Below are 18,531 nucleotides of genomic sequence, written 5' to 3' on the forward strand. Positions count from 1 at the left end.
AGCTTTTAAATCACTTATCGCTTTCCGCGGTTCTCCTTCTCTTACAAAGCACTCAGCTCGAAGCTCCCGCAGTTCTGCATCCCAAACACAAACCTTGAGAAACAGAAGAACTAGACTTTAAGACAGAAACAGCAACTTCGGCACCTTCATACTCGCACCTCACACGCTCTCACCTACGTTAGCCATCGGCATAAAGCATCCTCAACTCATGTGATGACATATAGTGCACACGGTGTTTAAAAGACGGGAAATTTAGACTGAAAAAACTGATCATCAACTCAGAAGAGTTTCTCCTAGGATATCTTAAATGAATTTTAATGCAGAAAAGGGGGGGAAGGACATTTTTCTACCTCCTTCGATTATATAGTTCTGAAACTTTACAATTAAAAACAAAACAGGAGAGCTCTGGTAGCCTAGTGGCAAGAAGCTGCACTGCAATCCCAGAGGTGTGTGGTTCAAATCAACCAAATGCTCTGCCGGAGACGGAGGGACAATCTCCTCCTGTACCAGTCAGATCTGATTTGATGGTACACACATACACACACAAACAATAATAAAATTAAATTTAAAAAAATTAAAAACAAAATAATATCTACTAATAGATAGTAGTTACCACAGAAGCACATGTGATTTTGAAGAGTATTTTCTATAATTAGTTTTTTGGGTGTTTTTTTTTAACTTAATCAACAACCCTTATTTCCAGTCAAAAAATCTAGCTCTGAGGTAGCAAAATAATTCTATTCTAGTAAAGACTACATGAAACTTTCCTTTGTTAAACATTATCTGTGAAATGAAATCTTTACCAAAAGAAAGAAGGAAGAAACCAACCATTGTGAGATGCTGGGAAGTAGGGCCTTCACACCTCACCATCTTGGGAAAAGCCCACAATGCTTAGCAGGCACGCCTGTCCATGCCCTGCCACGTGTGCAGGTCAAAATGCACCACAAGGTTTCCAAGGTTGGGACATTTCACACACAGGCCACCAGCTCTGTCTTCAGAGGCACGTCTGGGGGGGTTCAAGCTACCAACCTTCCAGCTTGTGGCTGTGCGCTTAACTGTGCCACCCAGGGATGCCTACCAAACACATCAAACCCAAACTCACTGCCACAGAGTGGATTCCAACAGGTGGTGGTGGTGGTGGTGGTGGTTGTTATGTGCCACTGAGCTGACTGAGACTCACAGTGACACTGTGAACACACCTGCATCTTCCCTATCTCATGCCATCCTCACAACCTCCGACATCCCCGAGCTCACGGGAGCAGGCACGCTGACCCTATACCCTCTGATCCTATACCCGTCTCAGCATGGTGCTTTTTCCAACAACTGGTACCGCCTGACAACATGCTGGAAATATGTGAAGTCAAGTTTCACCCTCCTTGCCGCTAGGGAACAACCTGCTTGCACTTCCTCCAGGATAAGCTTGTTTTCCTTTTGGTGTTCACGGCATATTCAGTACTCTTCTCCGACACCACAATTCAAATGCGTTAGTCCTTCTGTCATCCTTCTCACTGTCCAACTTCCAGATGCACAGAAAGCAACTGAGGCGTACCTTAGTCTTTAAACTGACTTCATTGCTCTTTAGCACTCTGGAGATAGATGTCTTAATCAACTGACTAGTATTCGCACGGGTACTGGTTATTATTGATCCAAGTAAAATGAAATTACTGACAACTTCCAATTGTTTTCTCTATCTAAGATGTTGCCTACTGAAATACATTAGTATTTTCCTAAACATAAAAGTACTTCAGGAAAGCCTACTGGAAGTCACTTCGCATATTTCTTAGAAGTGTTCTAAAGTTCAGGAAGCTCTGATGAAGTCGTTCTCGGTGAGTCGCCCTATAAACCCAGAAGTGGTGCCTCTCGAGGGGTTCAAATCCACCAGCTGCTCCTTGAGAGTGAGATGAGAAATCTCTTCCTGCACGATTTTTAACAGCCACTGAAAACCTCCTGGAAGGTCAGCTATGAGTTGGTTCCAACTTGACGTAATGAGGCTGAGTTCTAAAGTCGTGTCAACTTTCTACGAGCACAAAGCGGCTGACCAAAATGCTGGCTATCTGAACACATGCAGTGGCTCCGTGGGAGAAGACGGAGTAGAACTCACAGGACCCAATCACTGTACATGAAAATCAACACATTTATATCATGGGCAATCCCTGGAGCTAGGTCAAGACGGGCAGTCTAAGGACCGGGAGTAAAAAATTATACCTTTGAATTTCTCTAATAAAGGCATTAAAATTATGAAACAAAACATATTCCAGTGGACATCTCATTATTTTCCCTGCAAAAGAATCACAGAAATATCTATTCCACATTTGTCATCGGTCTAAGGTCTGTAAATGAAAATCATGGTGAAAATAATATATAAACTTAAGATTGCTTCCATTTGAGTATCTTTGTCCACTTGACTTCTGGAGACAACTCTCTAGCCTTAGATTTCCTTATATGAAATTGTTTTCACCACTTCTTCACCAGCCTAAATATATTTTTCTTCCCAAATTACCATTTTGGTAGTTTTTTCATCTTTTACCTCATTCTTTAGCTCCTAGTTTTTCCTTTCTCAAAAAGAGTAAAGTCCAATCAAAACAGCAAATCATACAAGGTACAAAAAAATATCCAACTCCTGCTCCATAATGCAATTACAGAAAACTTCGTTTCAAACTCTGGTCTGCATAAGCGAACTTTCGCCTGGAGCTGAAAGTCCAAGGACCAATCTGAGGCTAGCCTGTGCAGGTGTTTGTGGAATAGAAAGTGCACACGGAGTAAGTACTGGCTTGTCCGCAGCAGGACGCAGGACACTCACCTCTAAAATCCTATCGAGGAAGGTGACGGCAGCAGCGTAATCTGCACTCTCAAAAGCATACAGTGCTTGTGAGCGTAAGCGCTGCATTTCATCCGATTTTAACAGCTGAGACTGGGCTTCCTTTTCTTCGTTTTCACTTGGATTCGATTTGAGCTATAAGAATAATAACATCGTATTAAAATGTGCTCTCAATCTCTTCTAATAGTGAATATTCATAATATTCACAAATATCTGACCATGTCAATACTTAAAATTCATTAGGAGGAGGGAGTAAAGAGGCCCTGACAAAACCAGCTGACCCCTGTGGGATGTGGCAGCGAAGGCATGGTTTTTCCCTCTGAGGGATACATAAGAGGGAGCTGTAGTCCCCCCCAAACTTTTCAGGAAACACATGTACTGAACTGAAGAGTAAAGATGAAGGCAGGCAGGCACCCTTCTCACCTTCTTACATGCAGCGTGGCCTCACAAATCAACATGAGTTCTAGTTACTCTCTGCCTCTGATTATATTTTCTAAGTATAAATTGGGAACTCTGGTAGCCTAGTGGTAAGGAGCTGCAGAGGCAACCCGAAGGCACATGGTTCAAATCTACCAGCTGCTCTGCAGGAAAGAAATCTCCTCTGAGCTTAACCTGCCTGTGCAAACCCGCTGGAGGACCAGCTATCAATCGGGTCCAACTCGATGGTAAACAATAAAAAGCAGCAGCATAAAATAATTTTACCAAAAATAAAAGCAGAGGGAGGAAGGGAGGTTTTTAAGAGTGGTTCCAGAATACAAAAAGGATTTGATAATAGAGGTGTAACGGTGCACTAAAAAGGGAAGAATTTACAGATTAAAATTAGAGTGCAGAATCTAACAAAAAAACACATAGTGGGGTTTGCAGTTTCTCTCTCTCTTTTTTTAAACCAGCTTTATAGAGGTATAATTTATATGCCATAACCTATTCCCAGTGTACAATCTGATGATCTTTAATGTATTTACTAAGCTGTGGGAGTATTACCACAGTTTCAGACCCTTTCCATCACCCCAGTAACCTCCCTTGTGTTCAGGCACAGCTAATCCCCTCTCAGCCCACATCCCAGAACAAACTGATGCTTAACAATTTCTTTCTCCCAATGGAAAACCTTAAACTTGCTGTCACAGAAAAACTGAGTGCCTATTAAAAAGAGATTGGTATCTTTTTACAATTATTACACCTAACTTTATTACATAATAGAACTGTGTTGCATGTAATATAACTATATTAATTACTATTGTTGTCAGGTGGAATCAAGCTGGAACCTGACAGATTCAGAGGCTGTTAATCACCCAGGAGGAGACCGCCCATCCTCTTCAGAGCAGCTGGTGGATTCGAACCACGTGCCTTCAGGAATGTGGCAGGGTTTCTTACCACTAGGCCACAAGAGCTCCTTGTATATGTAACCACATTTGAAATCTAGTTTCCTTGTGAAGATGCAAACTGTCGTGAATGGCAGTTGACGAGTTCCAGTTTTGAATGGGCTGCAGACATGGGAAGTCTTCTTCTAGCATCTCTCTCATTTAACTAAGCACCTGTATTTCTCATTTCATATTTCAGAATTATTTGAGTAATACTTTTGTGTAAGTTTTAACTTTTGAAGGAATAAACCTGATTTAGAAGAGAGGAATTCTAGGTAACTATGACTCGTTAGCACCTCTACTGGCCTAGTGCATAAGGGGCTGCACTGCCAAACCAAAGACAAGTGTTTCTCAGGCAACATAATGACAGAGGAAGAAGACATGGATATGGTCAAGGATTTTATTTTACTGGCTCCACAAATAATACCCATGGTAACAGCAGTCAAGATATCAAAAGATATACTACATTGGGAAAATATGCTGTGAAGGACCTCTCCACAGTGCTAAAGAGAGCAAGAATGTCAGTTTAAAGACTAAGGTGTGCCTTACCCAAGTCATGGGTCTTTTCGATTACTTCCTATGCATCTGAAATAAATAAGGATTACAGAAGAATTGCAGTGTTAAGAGTGCTGACTATGCCTTGGGCTACAAAAAAAACCAAAAAACCAGTAAGTCTATCTTATAGGCAGTGGAACCAGAGGGCTCCTTTAAAGGAGAAGAGAATGAAATGCCTCACGTGCTCTAGACATACTGTGGAGACAAGCCACTCCCTGGAAAAGACATCATGCTGGGAACAGTGGAAGGTCAGAGAAAGAGGAAGCCTCTCACGTGACTGTAACACTAGGTTCACGCACATCAGTGAAGGCGATGATTTTGTAGGACAGGCCAAGGTTCACGGGAGGTCAAGGTTCATAGGGTTGCTAAGTTTTAGTCAACTTGATGGCACCCTAATTTATGTACGACCCTACTTTATGTACTTTATGGCTTTATGTACCAACAATCTACAACTCTGAAAAGCATAGCAATTAAAGTCGTGGGGTAATAAGAATTCATTTGACCCTTCTGTGGTCAAAATAAAAGTAAAGGCTGGCGTAAGAAACATTCAGCCAACTGCTTGCAGATCACAAAATCAGTATGCCTCCTGCTGGTAATTTTGTGTTAAAATCGATTCCTTTAAACTGTGGGGTCAGAGGACAGTACCGAATAGCCCCTGGACTGCCAAAGAACAAATAGGTATGTCTCTGAGAAGGTGCAGCCAGAGTGTTCCTTGGAGGTAGAGACGACAAAGCCGTGTTTCACATCCTTTGGCATGATGCCAGGAGAAGCTCTTCCTTGGAGGAGGACGTCATGCTCAGGAAGCTGGAGACGGAAAGCCCCTCAACCAGGTGGACTGACACGGTGGCTGCAGCAAAGGGCTGGATTCTGTCTAAGATTGTGAGGACGGCAGAGGATGCGACCAGACACAGATCTGCTGCTCACAGGGTCACTATGAGCTGTACTCTCACACTGATGGTATCTAAACAACAACAATGCCATTAAAGGCGTCCTGGTGGCCGAGCAGACAGGGAGTCGCACTGTCCACACAAGGGCAGAGGATCTCCAGACTCTGAAAATCTGGAGCCTCTTTGAGGTCATCTGTGAATTGGTTCGGTTTGGACAGAAACACATTCTTCAAATAACTATCTAGGCTATGGCGCTTTAAGCAACACAAATTTAAGGTTTTTAGTTGATAGAGGAAAATCTTCGGGATATAAAATGTTCTTTTAAAAAATTCTGTGATTTCAAGAACTTGTTTTCATACTTTGTTTCTGTTATAAGAACTATATAAAAAGAATAATCTGAACGAACCAAAAGAGAGAGAGAAATAAAGCACTAAAAAAATCCAAGAGTACGCAAGTCAAGAGGTAGGTGAAAGCACTGTTATGTTCCTGTCTTTTTCTAGAACAATCTAAACATAGAATAAGGGGGAAAATGGAAATCAATAGTGAGTAGAAGGGAGAGAGAGGTGGGCTGACAGGAGAATCAAGAGCTGGATAAATAGAATCCAGGGGAAATACAAATAAAATCTATAAAGTGGAGTTTCTTATACCAACCGGGCTGGCAACTTATACTGTCTGTTCACACTGAGAGTCGGTGGAGATGTGGAACTCTTCAAAGGACCTCTGTAATGCTGTTAGCAGGAATACCTAGCAGGACAGAGCCAAACTGCTCTACCAGGTTAAAAACGCCCTGAACTTTCAAAGCATCAATTACCTTCTCAGGTACACGCCTACAGCAGAGATTCCCTAGGCATGACAGACCTTGAGACCTCTGGGAGTCTTAAAAATCCTTCAGAGTTCTGAGCAGACAAAGGCATGTATGGATAAATGACAAAGAACCCTTTCAAATGTCATATTTTATTTTAAGAGTCAGACTAGAGTTCACTAAGAAGACTTTAAAAATATTCTCCCTTTATGAACAGCTTGTCAGTGTGGAGACATGCTTTAGCTGCAGATTATCCTCTATCTCACAGAGAAAGAAATGTTGGCTCCAAGTCACTTCCAAAGCCTACATTAACCACACCTACTAGTTCACTCAGTGTCCACTCACCGCCAGACCAACAGCTGTGAGCTGGGCGTGTGCAACCAGACATCTACAAGGCATCTCTGCAACTTGGTCCAAACAGAATTCCCTTCCCTCCGTCCACCACACCCTCCTGCTATCACGCTCATCAAGCACGGAGTCACCGCCTCATCCACAACTTTAAACAAATTTCAAATGAACAACTTCAAGGTAGCGATCTTCTCATTAAAAAAATCTGTTTTCTACTGATGTTTTAATGTTACAAAAGATGGACTTTGTTTTCTATGATGAGGGGGTTTTTTTTAACCATTATTCAGGTTATTTTTGCTGGGTTTTTTAAAATCTTTTTTTTAACAAATAAGATCTAATGTATATTTTATACAGAATTACATTACAAATGTTTTCAATTGTGTTCTGGTTTTTTTCCGTCTTTTAAGTGCCACGCCAGTTCTTTGTATAAAAAAATTCCTTCAAAATGCTCACGAGGGGAATAAGGCAAGTTGCTGATCAGAGTGGCCAGAATTTCCGCATTACAAGAAAAAATACTCTGCAATAGTATGTTATTTGTGGTCAGACCATTTCATATGTTCAAAGCCTGGTTATTCTGCTTGTTCTGTACCGGTACATTTGCATCTATGATTTCTGTTGTGTTGTTCTGTCATGTAGAATATTGCCTTAGTCATCATAAAGTAACCTGTATTAGCATATTTTCCTTTTATTGTAAAAATCTTTAAATAAAATGTTTAATACAAAGAAAAATGGTCTCACTTTCTTCTTTAAGCCTAACTGCAGAGTCGTCCATCATAACAATTGCAGAAGGCATCCTAGATTCCTCTTTGCTTTATATAAGGATGAGTCTCACTCCATGTGTTTGATGTCTGATGGCTGGAAACTCTTGGGATTCACGCTCCAGCTCTCCCTTGGGCCCCACAGCAGAGCATGCCAACAGTACAGCCACCTGATCGTTACTTAGGTACACAGTTCAAACCACCAGTGACGAGTCCGTGAACAGGAGCCTTCACACTGTCTCACCTCCTAACCATAATAAAACTCAAAGGTTCCTCCTTTGTCTGTTCTCTCAATTCCGACTGACATCATTGCTCTTCAGTACTCTGGAGAGGTCTCTGACAGCACACTGTCTTCTGACTTCCTGGCTACTGGTACCAAGAGTGTTGACTGTTGAGTCAAGAAAACTGAACCTGTCAACAATCTCAATCTCTTCACCATCTATCATGATGCTGCCAATTGGCCCAGTGGCGAGAATCTTTCTTTTTTTGATGTTCAGCTGAAGGCTGCAGTCCTTTATCTTCTACAGCAAATGCCTCAGGTCCTCCTCTGTTTAGTCAAGCAAGGTTGTATCATCTGCATACTGGAGGCTGTTGATGACTATTCTTCCAATCTTGATGCCACATTCCTCTTCATAGAGCCCAGCCTCCCAGATGATCTGTTCTGCATATAGATTGAAAAGGTTTGGAGATAGGATGCATCCCTGACATACACATTGCCTGATTTTGAACCATGCAGGGTCTCCTTGCTCTGTTCTGACAATTACCTCCTGTTCCAAGTACAGGTTTCACATAAGCACAATCAAGTGTTCTAGGATTCCCGTTCTTCTCAGAGTCAGCCACAGTTTGTTGTGATCCACAGTCAAATGCCTTTTCCTTCAATTGCATGTAATATGTAACATTCTCCCCAACACTTGACATTATGGAAGACTGCAAACTTCTCATGAAAATCAGTTAAAGTATTCTTTTCAAATATGAGATCTCCAAGTCCTTTAGGGGGACTGTGAGAATAGCTAACAGACATGTAGAGACAGAGACAGAGCAGGAAGAAGCGAGCCTTATAAACTGACTTGGGATTCAGTACATGTTCAGTCGACTCTTACATCTGTTAATGTGATTCATTAGTATTAATCCTGGAACTATGAATCTTACAGAAACAATCAAACTGGTAGTTTCCTTAGAACTATAAACTACCAGATTAAATGTCTTTATACAAAAACTAAGCCCAAAATGTTGTTGTTATGTGTCGACAAGTTGCTACTGACTCATAGTGACCCTATGTACAACAGTCCTAAAACCTGCTCTATGCTGTGCCAACTTTATTGTCTCTGACACAAGCACTCTCATTACCCCAATCACTGAATCAGTCCATCTCATTGATGGTCTCCCTCTCTTTCTCTGTCCCTCCATCCGTCCAAGCATGATGTCCCTCTCCAAGGATCAGACCCTCTTTGCAACATGCAAATGACATCGTCATGGAGTCAAGTACAAATGTAACTTACTACTTTTTTAAAATCATCTTCTGCTTCATCAAGTCTTCCCTGTTTGAGAAGTAAGTGGCCTCTCTGTAATCTTGCCTGCAAAAGAGAAGGACAGGCCATTTAAATTTCCATTAAACTCAAAGGATAAATCTAAATATGTTAATAAAGTCATCAATGAAATATTTATTCTTTTTCCCTGATGCTCATTTGTTTAAATTGGCACTCTGAGGGGGGAAAAATATAAAAATCCTGGAACCAATGAGTGTGTGTAATGTCTGTTAAGGCATGCTTTCTCTAAAATACTTTTTTGCTTTACCCAAGAGAATGAAAAACATATTGTCCATATAAAAGCTTGTACATAAATGCTCACAGCACTGAGCAAAAAGTGAGTACAATTCAAATGTCTATCAGCTAAATTATTAAAACACAAAATGCAGTATTATCCACACAATGAAATATTAATCAGCCATAAAAAGTACTGATACACCAGGGATAAATCTTAAGAAAATGCTAAGTGATTCAACACAAAGGGGGTTCTAATCCATGAAGGAGTCCAGGAAGGACTGCTGCTAAGTTGGTCCTGGGGTGTCAGCCCCAGCACCCCACAAGTTTTCAACATTCCCAAGAGTTGATCACCACGGCTTCCTTCCCAGGCCCCTTGGGAAGGCCTCAAACTACAAAGGTGGGAGTCAGCAGCCAAGGATGCTACAAAATGACCAGAGCAGGCAAAGGCGTGCAGAAGGCAGGCAGATTTGTGGTTCCCAAACTGAGGGAGGGGACTGGGGAGTGACTGCTTCCAGGAACAAGATTGATTCTAGGGGTGACAGAATGTTCCGGAATTAGAAAGTGGTAATTACTGCATAACCTTGTGATATACTAAAAACCACCAAACTGTATACTGTAAAAAGGTGTTTGATGGTATGTTACCTAAAGCAAAAACTCAAAGCGTTTACCACTATGCTCTCGCTGTCATCAAGCTGGAACTGACTCAGAGCTGACTCTCCAGCAGGTTTTCAGAGGCTGGAAACCCCAGGGGAGGAGCCTGCTCATCTTTCTCCCACGGAGCAGCTGGTGGATTTGAACTGCCTCCTTCTGGCAGCACAAGTCCATACCCACAAGAGTCCTCATTTACCCCTACTGTAAAAGTTGGGTAGTCCATCACACTCTGGTAGCCTAGTGGCAAGAAGTTGCACTGCAATCCCAGAGGTGTATGGTTCGAATCCACCAGAAGCTCTGGTGGGAGAAGGAGGGAGAATCTCCTCCTGTACCAGTCAGATCGGATTTGATGTTACACACACACACACACACACACACACACACAAAAAAAAAAAAAAAAAGTTTAAAAAAGTTGGGTAGTCAGTCTGGAATTATACAAAGACCCATATGCAGGCTTGATTGGGTTTGGGTGGGGTTTTTTGTTTTTTTTTTTTTTAAATTTATTTATTTTCATCTACCATTGAATCAGATTCAACTGGCACAGGAGGAGATTGCCATGGATTTGAACGACACACCTTCGGGATTGCAGTGCAGCTTCTTTACCACTAGGCCACCAGAGCTCCCTTAGAGGCTTGTTGTTCTGTTAACTCTGAATGCCAATATCGACGGTACTATCACCAGAACAGCAGTGCCTCTTTTTAGCATGCTTTCTCCATCTTTGACCATTCTTCCTTTCTAACAAATGTAACCCAATTTCTTCTAAGAGTCCCAACTCTGATGATTAACATCGACCATAAAGCAGAAACCACATCATCATTATTCTACTAAAACATGTATTATTGTCACAGTACATAAAAATTCCCCTAATCTTGTTATATGGATCAACACATGTGAAAAGACTCAAAAGTACTCCATCTAGCTAACAGCCACCTTATCACAAGGAAAACAAGCTGTTTGAACCTTTGTGAAAGGTTTAGTTAAGTTCTATAAAGTAATGTTGTTTGGTGCCGTCGAGTCGTAGATGACTCATGGCGACCCTATGAACGAAACGCCTGAACACTGTTGGTACATAGAGTTTCCGGAGGCAAGCCATTTCAGAAGTGGACGCCGCTTCTGCTTCCAGGCTTGATTTAGTTGGGAAGCTCCAGTCAACATTGTCCACCATGGGTATCCATTACCATGATTGGCACATCAGTGTCACAGTGTTCAACATCACAGCAACACGAGTTACCTCTGTACAGCAACGCACAGACCAGTGCTATGTACTTAGGAAATTCCACCTTAAATTATAACATTTCAAGGCAAGCAGCCACCAAACCTAACTGCGGTTGTTGTTGTCAGGTGCCGCTGAGTTAAGTACGACTCACAGCGACCCTAAACAACACATCTGAGCCCTGTCCTGTCCTGTGACATCCTCACAATCTCTGACACACGAGAGCCCATTGCAGCAGTCACTGTGTCAATCCACCTAGCGGAGGGAGGGTCTTCCTCTCCTTCGCCAACCCTCCACCTTTGCAAGCATGAATTCCCTCTTCCCTTTGGAATATGGCAGTAAACAGATGTGTTACCAAATGAATTCCGAAACCAACTAACTGGTAAGTGGGTTTTGTCAGTTGGCCCTCACAACGGGCCTCTTCCTTTGCTCCCGCCCACAAGCTCTCTTTGCCAACTTTTATCAAAGCTGTCAGCCATCAGCCTTGCTGTAAGCTGCTCCAGGTCAGAAGAGTGTGTGTGTGTGTGTGTGTGTGTGTGTGTGTGTCTTAGGGGAGAAGCTTGTCTAATCTAGCATGGTTTCCATATAAAAACACCACTGCTCAACTGAGCTACCACCCTCTTTATCTTTGCTGCTAAAATATTAATAGAAATGGTCATCAGTCACCTCATTGTTTCTTTTTTTTTATTATTTTTATTTTATTATTTTTCTGTGCATGTACCATCAAATCAGATCTGACTGGTACAGGAGGAAATTGTCCCTCCTTCCCCGGCAGAGCATCTGGTGGATTTGAACCGTTCGCCTCTGGGATTGTAGTTGCTGCTCCTTGCCACTAGGCCACCAGAGAGAGCTCCCCTACCTCATTGTTTCTTAATTCAACAACTGTTCACTCAGCCCCTTTCTCAGCCTCACACCTTGCTGTACATACCACCTTTCACACAGACTTGTCTTTTTAAACCTCACAGCGACTAATACCACTGCAAGAGTCCTAAAGATCCCCTACTGACCTGTGTGCCTCTCTTGTGAGCACAGATCTTTGATGAAAAGTACTTGAAGCCCAGAATTTCCCAGTCATTTTCTACATTCTTTATCTGTACCCTGCATGCCAGTACTCACCTAAACAAATAAACTACCTCCTCCAAATTTCCTTACTGATCCTTAGATGGCACATGGAGTTGGGGGTTCGAAAACACCCCGAAGACACTCTGGCAAGCTCTTTCCACAAGGTCACAGCCTTCACACCCTAGAGATCGTGGGGCGACGGGGCCACCACAAACTACCATCAACCCAACAGCAATGAGCAAGGTCCCTCAGGTTCAACTTTAAAGGGAGTTTAAAGTGGCACTTACTGCAGTGAAATCCATCTTCAATTCAATCACTCGAGTTAAGTCAGGAAGGGCCGCTTTTGATTTACCCATAGCTAAAAAGACAGTGGCTCTCCGGTAATAAGCAATGTAGTTATCAGGGTCACCGTCTGAAAATGAAAACAGTAAGTATTAACTCTTAATAACTTGTTTAAAAATACTAATAAGAGGTGGAAATTTAATTAGAAAGATAATAAAGAGTTTCTTCCTCACATTTGGGCCACTTTGCTATAAATATTACCAAAATAGAGCCTGAGAGGGTAAAAAATAGGTCAAGTTGAGTGGCAAAATTTTCTTTAGAAAATATATCTAGCACTAGAATCAACAAATTATGAACCAAATCCATAGACTTCAAACTAAGGATTGTTTAGAGAAAAACATACACTAGCTGACCTTTTACAGAAAAAGTTTGCCAGCGTCTGATCTAGAATATTAACTGTGTTCCAACTCATAATTGTTACTCTACTCAAACCGTTCTGTTGTCTCTGTCTTGGTGGAATACTAAGGTGGCCAATTATGTGTACTTATTAATAAGGTTTTATAAAACTATAGACTTCCAATTAAACTGTTAGACTGAATGCAGATATTTCTATTCAGTAAAGTAATAAACTACAAACCACAAGGACAAAGAACAAGAATGGAAATTAGAGTGATGCTGGAGGGTCTGAACTTTTAAAAGGAGGAAAGTAATGGTGACTGGGGTTATAAAACAAAGCACAGCAAAGAGCTGGAAACAACCTAAGTGCCCATCAACAAACAAATGGATAGAGAAACCCTAGTATATTCACACAATGGAATTCTACGCAGCATTGAAAAATAAGGAACTCATGAAATAGTATGCAAAATGGGTGACCCTGGAGGACATTATGCTGAGTGAAATATCTCAGTCACCAAAGGACAAATACCGCACAAGGCCACTGTTGTAAAATGGGACTGACATCAAGGTTGAGGGAAGAAAGAAAAGGAAGGGAGGAATGATGTATATTGCACGGAAAGTGATAAGGGAGAGAACTGTTTAAAAGGGATATATGACTGGGTATTATTGTCATGACAGGACTCCAAAATGAAGGAACAGAGCAGTGGACTTGCGGGGAGGGATTGCATAACAATGAGTTTTTCTTTTTCTTTTCAAGGAGAAGAGTGATTTGGGGGGAGGGGGTGGGCTGAGAGAAAAGTACAAAAATGAATGGCAGGAAACCCTAAAAAAAAAGCATAGGAATGACTGTACTAAACACAATGCAAATGAAGAACAGTGTGAAACACAATGCATCGGACCTTGTGAGCAAGCTAATTTTTTAAAAAAGGGAGGAAAGCAAACAGACAAGCTGTGTTTTTCAGATGTTCCAGCGTTCAGCACCTATAAAGTGGGGGAGGGTGAATTCAATTAAAACAAAGTCTCGGGCTGCAGGACTCCTGAAATGCTCAGCAACGGGGAACAAGGGTTTCATGTGAGTCAGACGAAGCTGGAAATGTACGACGAGTGGCAAAAGTTTGAGGAGTAAGAACTGAGATCTCCAGCAAGGCTGTCTTAAAGGAAGCGTGGCTGAGCTCAGCTCCTTAGAAACGAGGAGGAGAGAACTATGCCGCACTTACTGCGGGTTAACAAATACATGGAAAGCTGCTCCGGGTCATTAGCCAATGAAGGGATGCAAAAAAAAAAAAAGCACAATGAGAAACCCCTTATCCCGGCAACACAAGCACCGCTGAGAAGCACGAACGAATGCTGACGAGAATGCAGGAGATCATAACCACTGGCTCTTGTTTGTTTTTACTTCAACCTTTTTACAGTGATTTGGATCAAAGTTCAAAGGGCAAATGAATATCCCATTCATAATCCGTACACATTCTGTGTCCTGGCACCACGGCAACTGCCACAGGGTTGTTTTTGTTTTTTTAATTTTAATTTAGTTTGTTTATTTTTCATTTCAATGAACATCTACAGAGATTTTGGAATTCCATTCATTCATTGTTGCACCCTTCTCCCCGCACAAACCCCCCCCCCTTTGCTCCTCTCCTTGAAAAGCAAAAGAAAAACTCCCTCATTGGTACATAATCCCCACCCCCGCACCTCCCCAAACCCCACCCCCTACCCCCAAATATAATCCACTCTGCAACCCTCATTGCGTACTCCTACGATAAAAATAATGCCCTAAAACACTTTTAGACCATTCTCTCTCCCATAGACTTCAATGCCGTAAACATATTTCGTCCAGTTTTTCTCAGTCTCACCCCCACCCCAATGCCAGCCCCAGGGTTTTAAAGGCACCTTTCCTCCGGCCATCAGGGCAGGGCTCCCAGCTCTGCTTGCTCTTCTCACTGGCCTGCCTTCTGAGCTCAGGCCCCGGGCAAGACAGCCCAGCTGATCTAAGGTTGATGAGAGCGCTCACCTCCTCGGTGTCACCCCTCACCTCACACCCATCCGTGGACGCTGAGCTATGGAGGAGGTTCCCGTCCAGCTGTTACTCCTCCTCAGTGTTACCCCTCACCTCACACCCGTCCACTGTTTGGCTGGATGCTGAGCTGTGGACCAGGTTCACTTCCAGCTCTGCAGGAAATCGAAGCCAAGCCCTGAGGGCTTCTGACAGTTGCCCAGGTCTGTTTTAAGAGTCCGAGTTTTCCCTACATTTTTCTCTCGCTCTCTAGGTTCTTCTACGGTGATCCTAACTGAAATGGTCAGCAATGACTGCTGGTACTACACGGTTCTTACGGTCTCAGGCTCGTGAAAGCTGAGGTCGGCATACTCAGTCCTGGGGACTAGCTACATCCAAGGATCTTTGATGGTCGTCCCTCTTCTGTGCTCTAGACAGGGAGAAATGAATAGTTATCTCTTAGACAGTGGCTCACTCGCTTGTAAGATGTCAGTCACCGCTCACCAATGGATGACACTGAACGTTGTCTTTAAAGACTATCTCAACTGACACTGAGTTGCAGTGCAGGAGAAGAGTACTGACTATTCCATGAGTGTCAAAACAAACAGGCATGTCCTGGAGAAAGTACACCCAGAGTGCAGCTTGGAGGCAAAGATGGCGAAGCTCCGTCACACATACTTGAGATACGTAGCTCGGCGAGGCTACTGCTTAGAGAGGGACATCACGGAAAGATGGAGGGTCAGTGAAGGACAGGAAGGCCCCCAATGGGATGAACTGACACAGCAACTTCGGCAATGGGCTCGAGTGTGTCAGAGATGATGAGAATGGCACAGGACAGGGCAGGGTTCAGAGTGGCTCTTCATCAGATCCCTGTGACTCGTACTCACCTTGATGGCACCTAACAACAGTAAGTGTCATTACGTAAATAATCCTGCAGCAATAGTAATACTAATTGTTCATAGCTAAAATGTTCCAGGAGGAGTGGCATCCACTTCCAAAATAGCTTGTCTCTGGAAACTCTGTGTACTTGGAGAAACTATGAAAGTTATACAAGTGTTCAGATTTTTCGTTCACAGGGTCACTATGAGTCGTTTATGACTTGACAGCACTTAACAATAACAACAACATAGAGCTCTGTTGGTCTAGTGGATAGAAAGTGATACCACCAAGTAGAAAGTGATACCACCAAGTCAAAGGTGGGTGATTTTAATCTGTGGCCCTCAGGCGTGATTTTCATTGTCTTTGGTCAAGCATTCTTCTAAGTGGTACAGCACTGGTTCGTGGTTGCTGTGATGCTAAACAATGTGACCTTGATGGGTCAAATGTAATAATGATTACCCATGGTGGACAGTGTTTGGTGGAGCTTCCCAATTAAAACAAGCTTGGAAGCAGGAGTGGCATTCATTTCCAAAATAGCTTGCCTCTGAAAACTCTATGAACCTGGAGAAACAATGTAAGTTATGTGAGTATTCAGGTCTTTCGTTCATAGGGTCGCTATGAGACGTCTATGACTCAATGGCATTAAACAACAACAACAAGCTTCAGAGAGCTGAACAATGACTAAGAATGGCAGAAGAAGAACTGATGCCTTGGAGTTGTGGTGCTGGAGAAGTCTTGAACATAACATGGACTGCCAAGAAAACAAATAGTTCTGCCTTGAAGAAGGTGAAACTTGGGAGGCTAGGATTTTGAAGTTCCATCTTTTATTCTTTAGGCACGTGGCCAGGAGCGACTGGTCGTTGGAGAAGGACACCATTCTTGGAAGGGTGGACAGACAGCATAGGACAGGAAGACCCGGGATGAGATGGATTGACACAGTGACTAGGGTAATGGGGGTTGGTGTGTCGGAATTAGTAAGACTGGCTCAGGACAGGGTAGGGTTTAGAGCTGCTGTACACTGGGTCACTGTGGGTCGTAGGCCACTCAACGGCACACAACAACAACAGGTGCATGCTAAGTGGGAGAGAAAGCAGAGGAGCAAGCCGATGCCTGTAAATGCCGCACACTCGCGTAAGAGCACGCTGCAAGCACAGCTGTATCGCCTTACCCCCTGGAACTGACCTCCGGGCGAAGGACCACCACCTCAGGGGACCTTCCAGTCAACCAGGAAACCGCTGTTCCTAAAGATAATGTTCTACCATCCTCGTCTGCTCAGCAGGGTCTGGAGTCTTAAAGGGCTCTAAGTAGGTGACAAGTTAGGAAGCAAATGTTAGTCCTTCCCACCGAAGGAGAAAAAAAGAAAACCAGATATTCAAGGAAACAGCGCAAAGGATTAAGGAGCTGGATAAGCACAACATCCTCTAACCTGAGACCAGAAGAACTGGACTGTGCCAAGCCACCACTATTACCAACTCTGGCCAGGACCACGATAGAAAGTTCTAGAGAATGGAGAGGAGTAAGTAGCAAATATCCTAGGGACTGCCAAAAGATCAAACAACTATGTCTTGGAGAGGCAATCAGGGTGCTTCTTACAGGCGAAGATGGCAAAGCTTCACCGCACACACTTTGGCCACTGTTGTTCGGAGGGGCCAGTCCTTGGAAAAGGACAGCATGCTTGGAAAGGTCAGTGAAAAAGAGACCTGCGACCAAGTGCATCCACACAGTGACTGCAACTACAGGATCGTGTAGATCGGAGATGAGGATGTCACGGGGGAGCAAGGTTCAGACCCGTCGCTCACAGGACCCCGTGTGTATCATACTCAACTCAACTGCACCTAACAGCAACAGTAGTTAGAACGAGTGAAATAAAATTCACATCTTAACAAAATTAATTCTTTAAAAGACGATATTTCCTGGTATAAAAGAAACTGGAGGGACCCTACAGACTACAGTGCCCTAAGACAGTGTTCTTAGCTTGGCAACTCAAGATGTTCCCTCCTCTCCCCCCAACAGCAGACGGGCTAACGCCACCCAGGGAGAATGAGCTCCTTACAACAATCAACTAAAGAAGGCCAAAAGTGCAACATTTCCTTAAAAGATAAAAAGGCAGAAGAGAGGAAAAGCAGGTGAATAAAAACAGGAAAGAAATGGGAAGAGCGTACACTACAAGGTTTACATCCAGTGTCATGGAATAAAATGTATATGGGCTGTTGTTGTTGTTCTTATGTGCCGTCGAGTGGCCTGCAACTCATAGCGACCCTATGTACAACAGCCCTAAACTCCACTCTGTCCTGTGCCAATCGCACTGTCTCTGACACTCCCATCCCAATTATCCCAGTCACTGAATCAATCCACCTCATAGAGGGCCTTCCTCTCCTGCGCCATCCCTCCACCCTCCCAAGCACGATGTCCCTCTCTAAGGACCGGTCTCTCCTCACTACATGTCCAAAGTAAGTTAGACGGAGCCTCAGAATCCTTGCCTCCAAGGAGCCACCCGGTTTAACCCTCTCCAGGACAAATCTATTTGTTTTCCTAGCAGTCCATGGTATTCTCAATACTCTTCTCCAGCACCACAGCTCAAAGGCATCAATTCTGTATGTATTGGAGAATTGGACAGTAGCTATTGATGACAGAAGGAGAATTGATGCCTTTGAGCTGTGGTGCTGGAGAAGAGTACTGAATATACCATGGACTGCTAGGAGGACAAACAGGTTTGTCCTAGAGAGGGTGAAGCCAGGCTGCTGCTCCTTGGAGGCAAGGATTCTG

The 18,531-nt window shown here is 43.2% G+C and overlaps 1 protein-coding gene across 1 annotated transcript in view; it reads right to left on the bottom strand.

The window, feature by feature from the left end:
• DNAJC3 (DnaJ (Hsp40) homolog, subfamily C, member 3) overlaps positions 1-18,531 on the bottom strand; it is a 56,180-nt gene that overhangs the window by 18,327 nt on the left and 19,322 nt on the right. Inside the window, exons 3-6 of the mRNA XM_006879625.1 lie at positions 12,503-12,627; positions 9,026-9,100; positions 2,801-2,953; positions 4-93 (exon numbers count right to left, since the gene is read on the bottom strand). Of these exons, the coding sequence (XP_006879687.1) occupies positions 4-93; positions 2,801-2,953; positions 9,026-9,100; positions 12,503-12,627 (443 nt within the window). The remainder of the gene's footprint in view (positions 1-3; positions 94-2,800; positions 2,954-9,025; positions 9,101-12,502; positions 12,628-18,531) is intronic.

This window comes from Elephantulus edwardii, unplaced genomic scaffold, assembly GCF_000299155.1.
Source record: "Elephantulus edwardii isolate Elephantulus edwardi_28Jun2011 unplaced genomic scaffold, EleEdw1.0 scaffold00004, whole genome shotgun sequence".
NCBI lineage: Eukaryota > Metazoa > Chordata > Mammalia > Macroscelidea > Macroscelididae > Elephantulus > Elephantulus edwardii.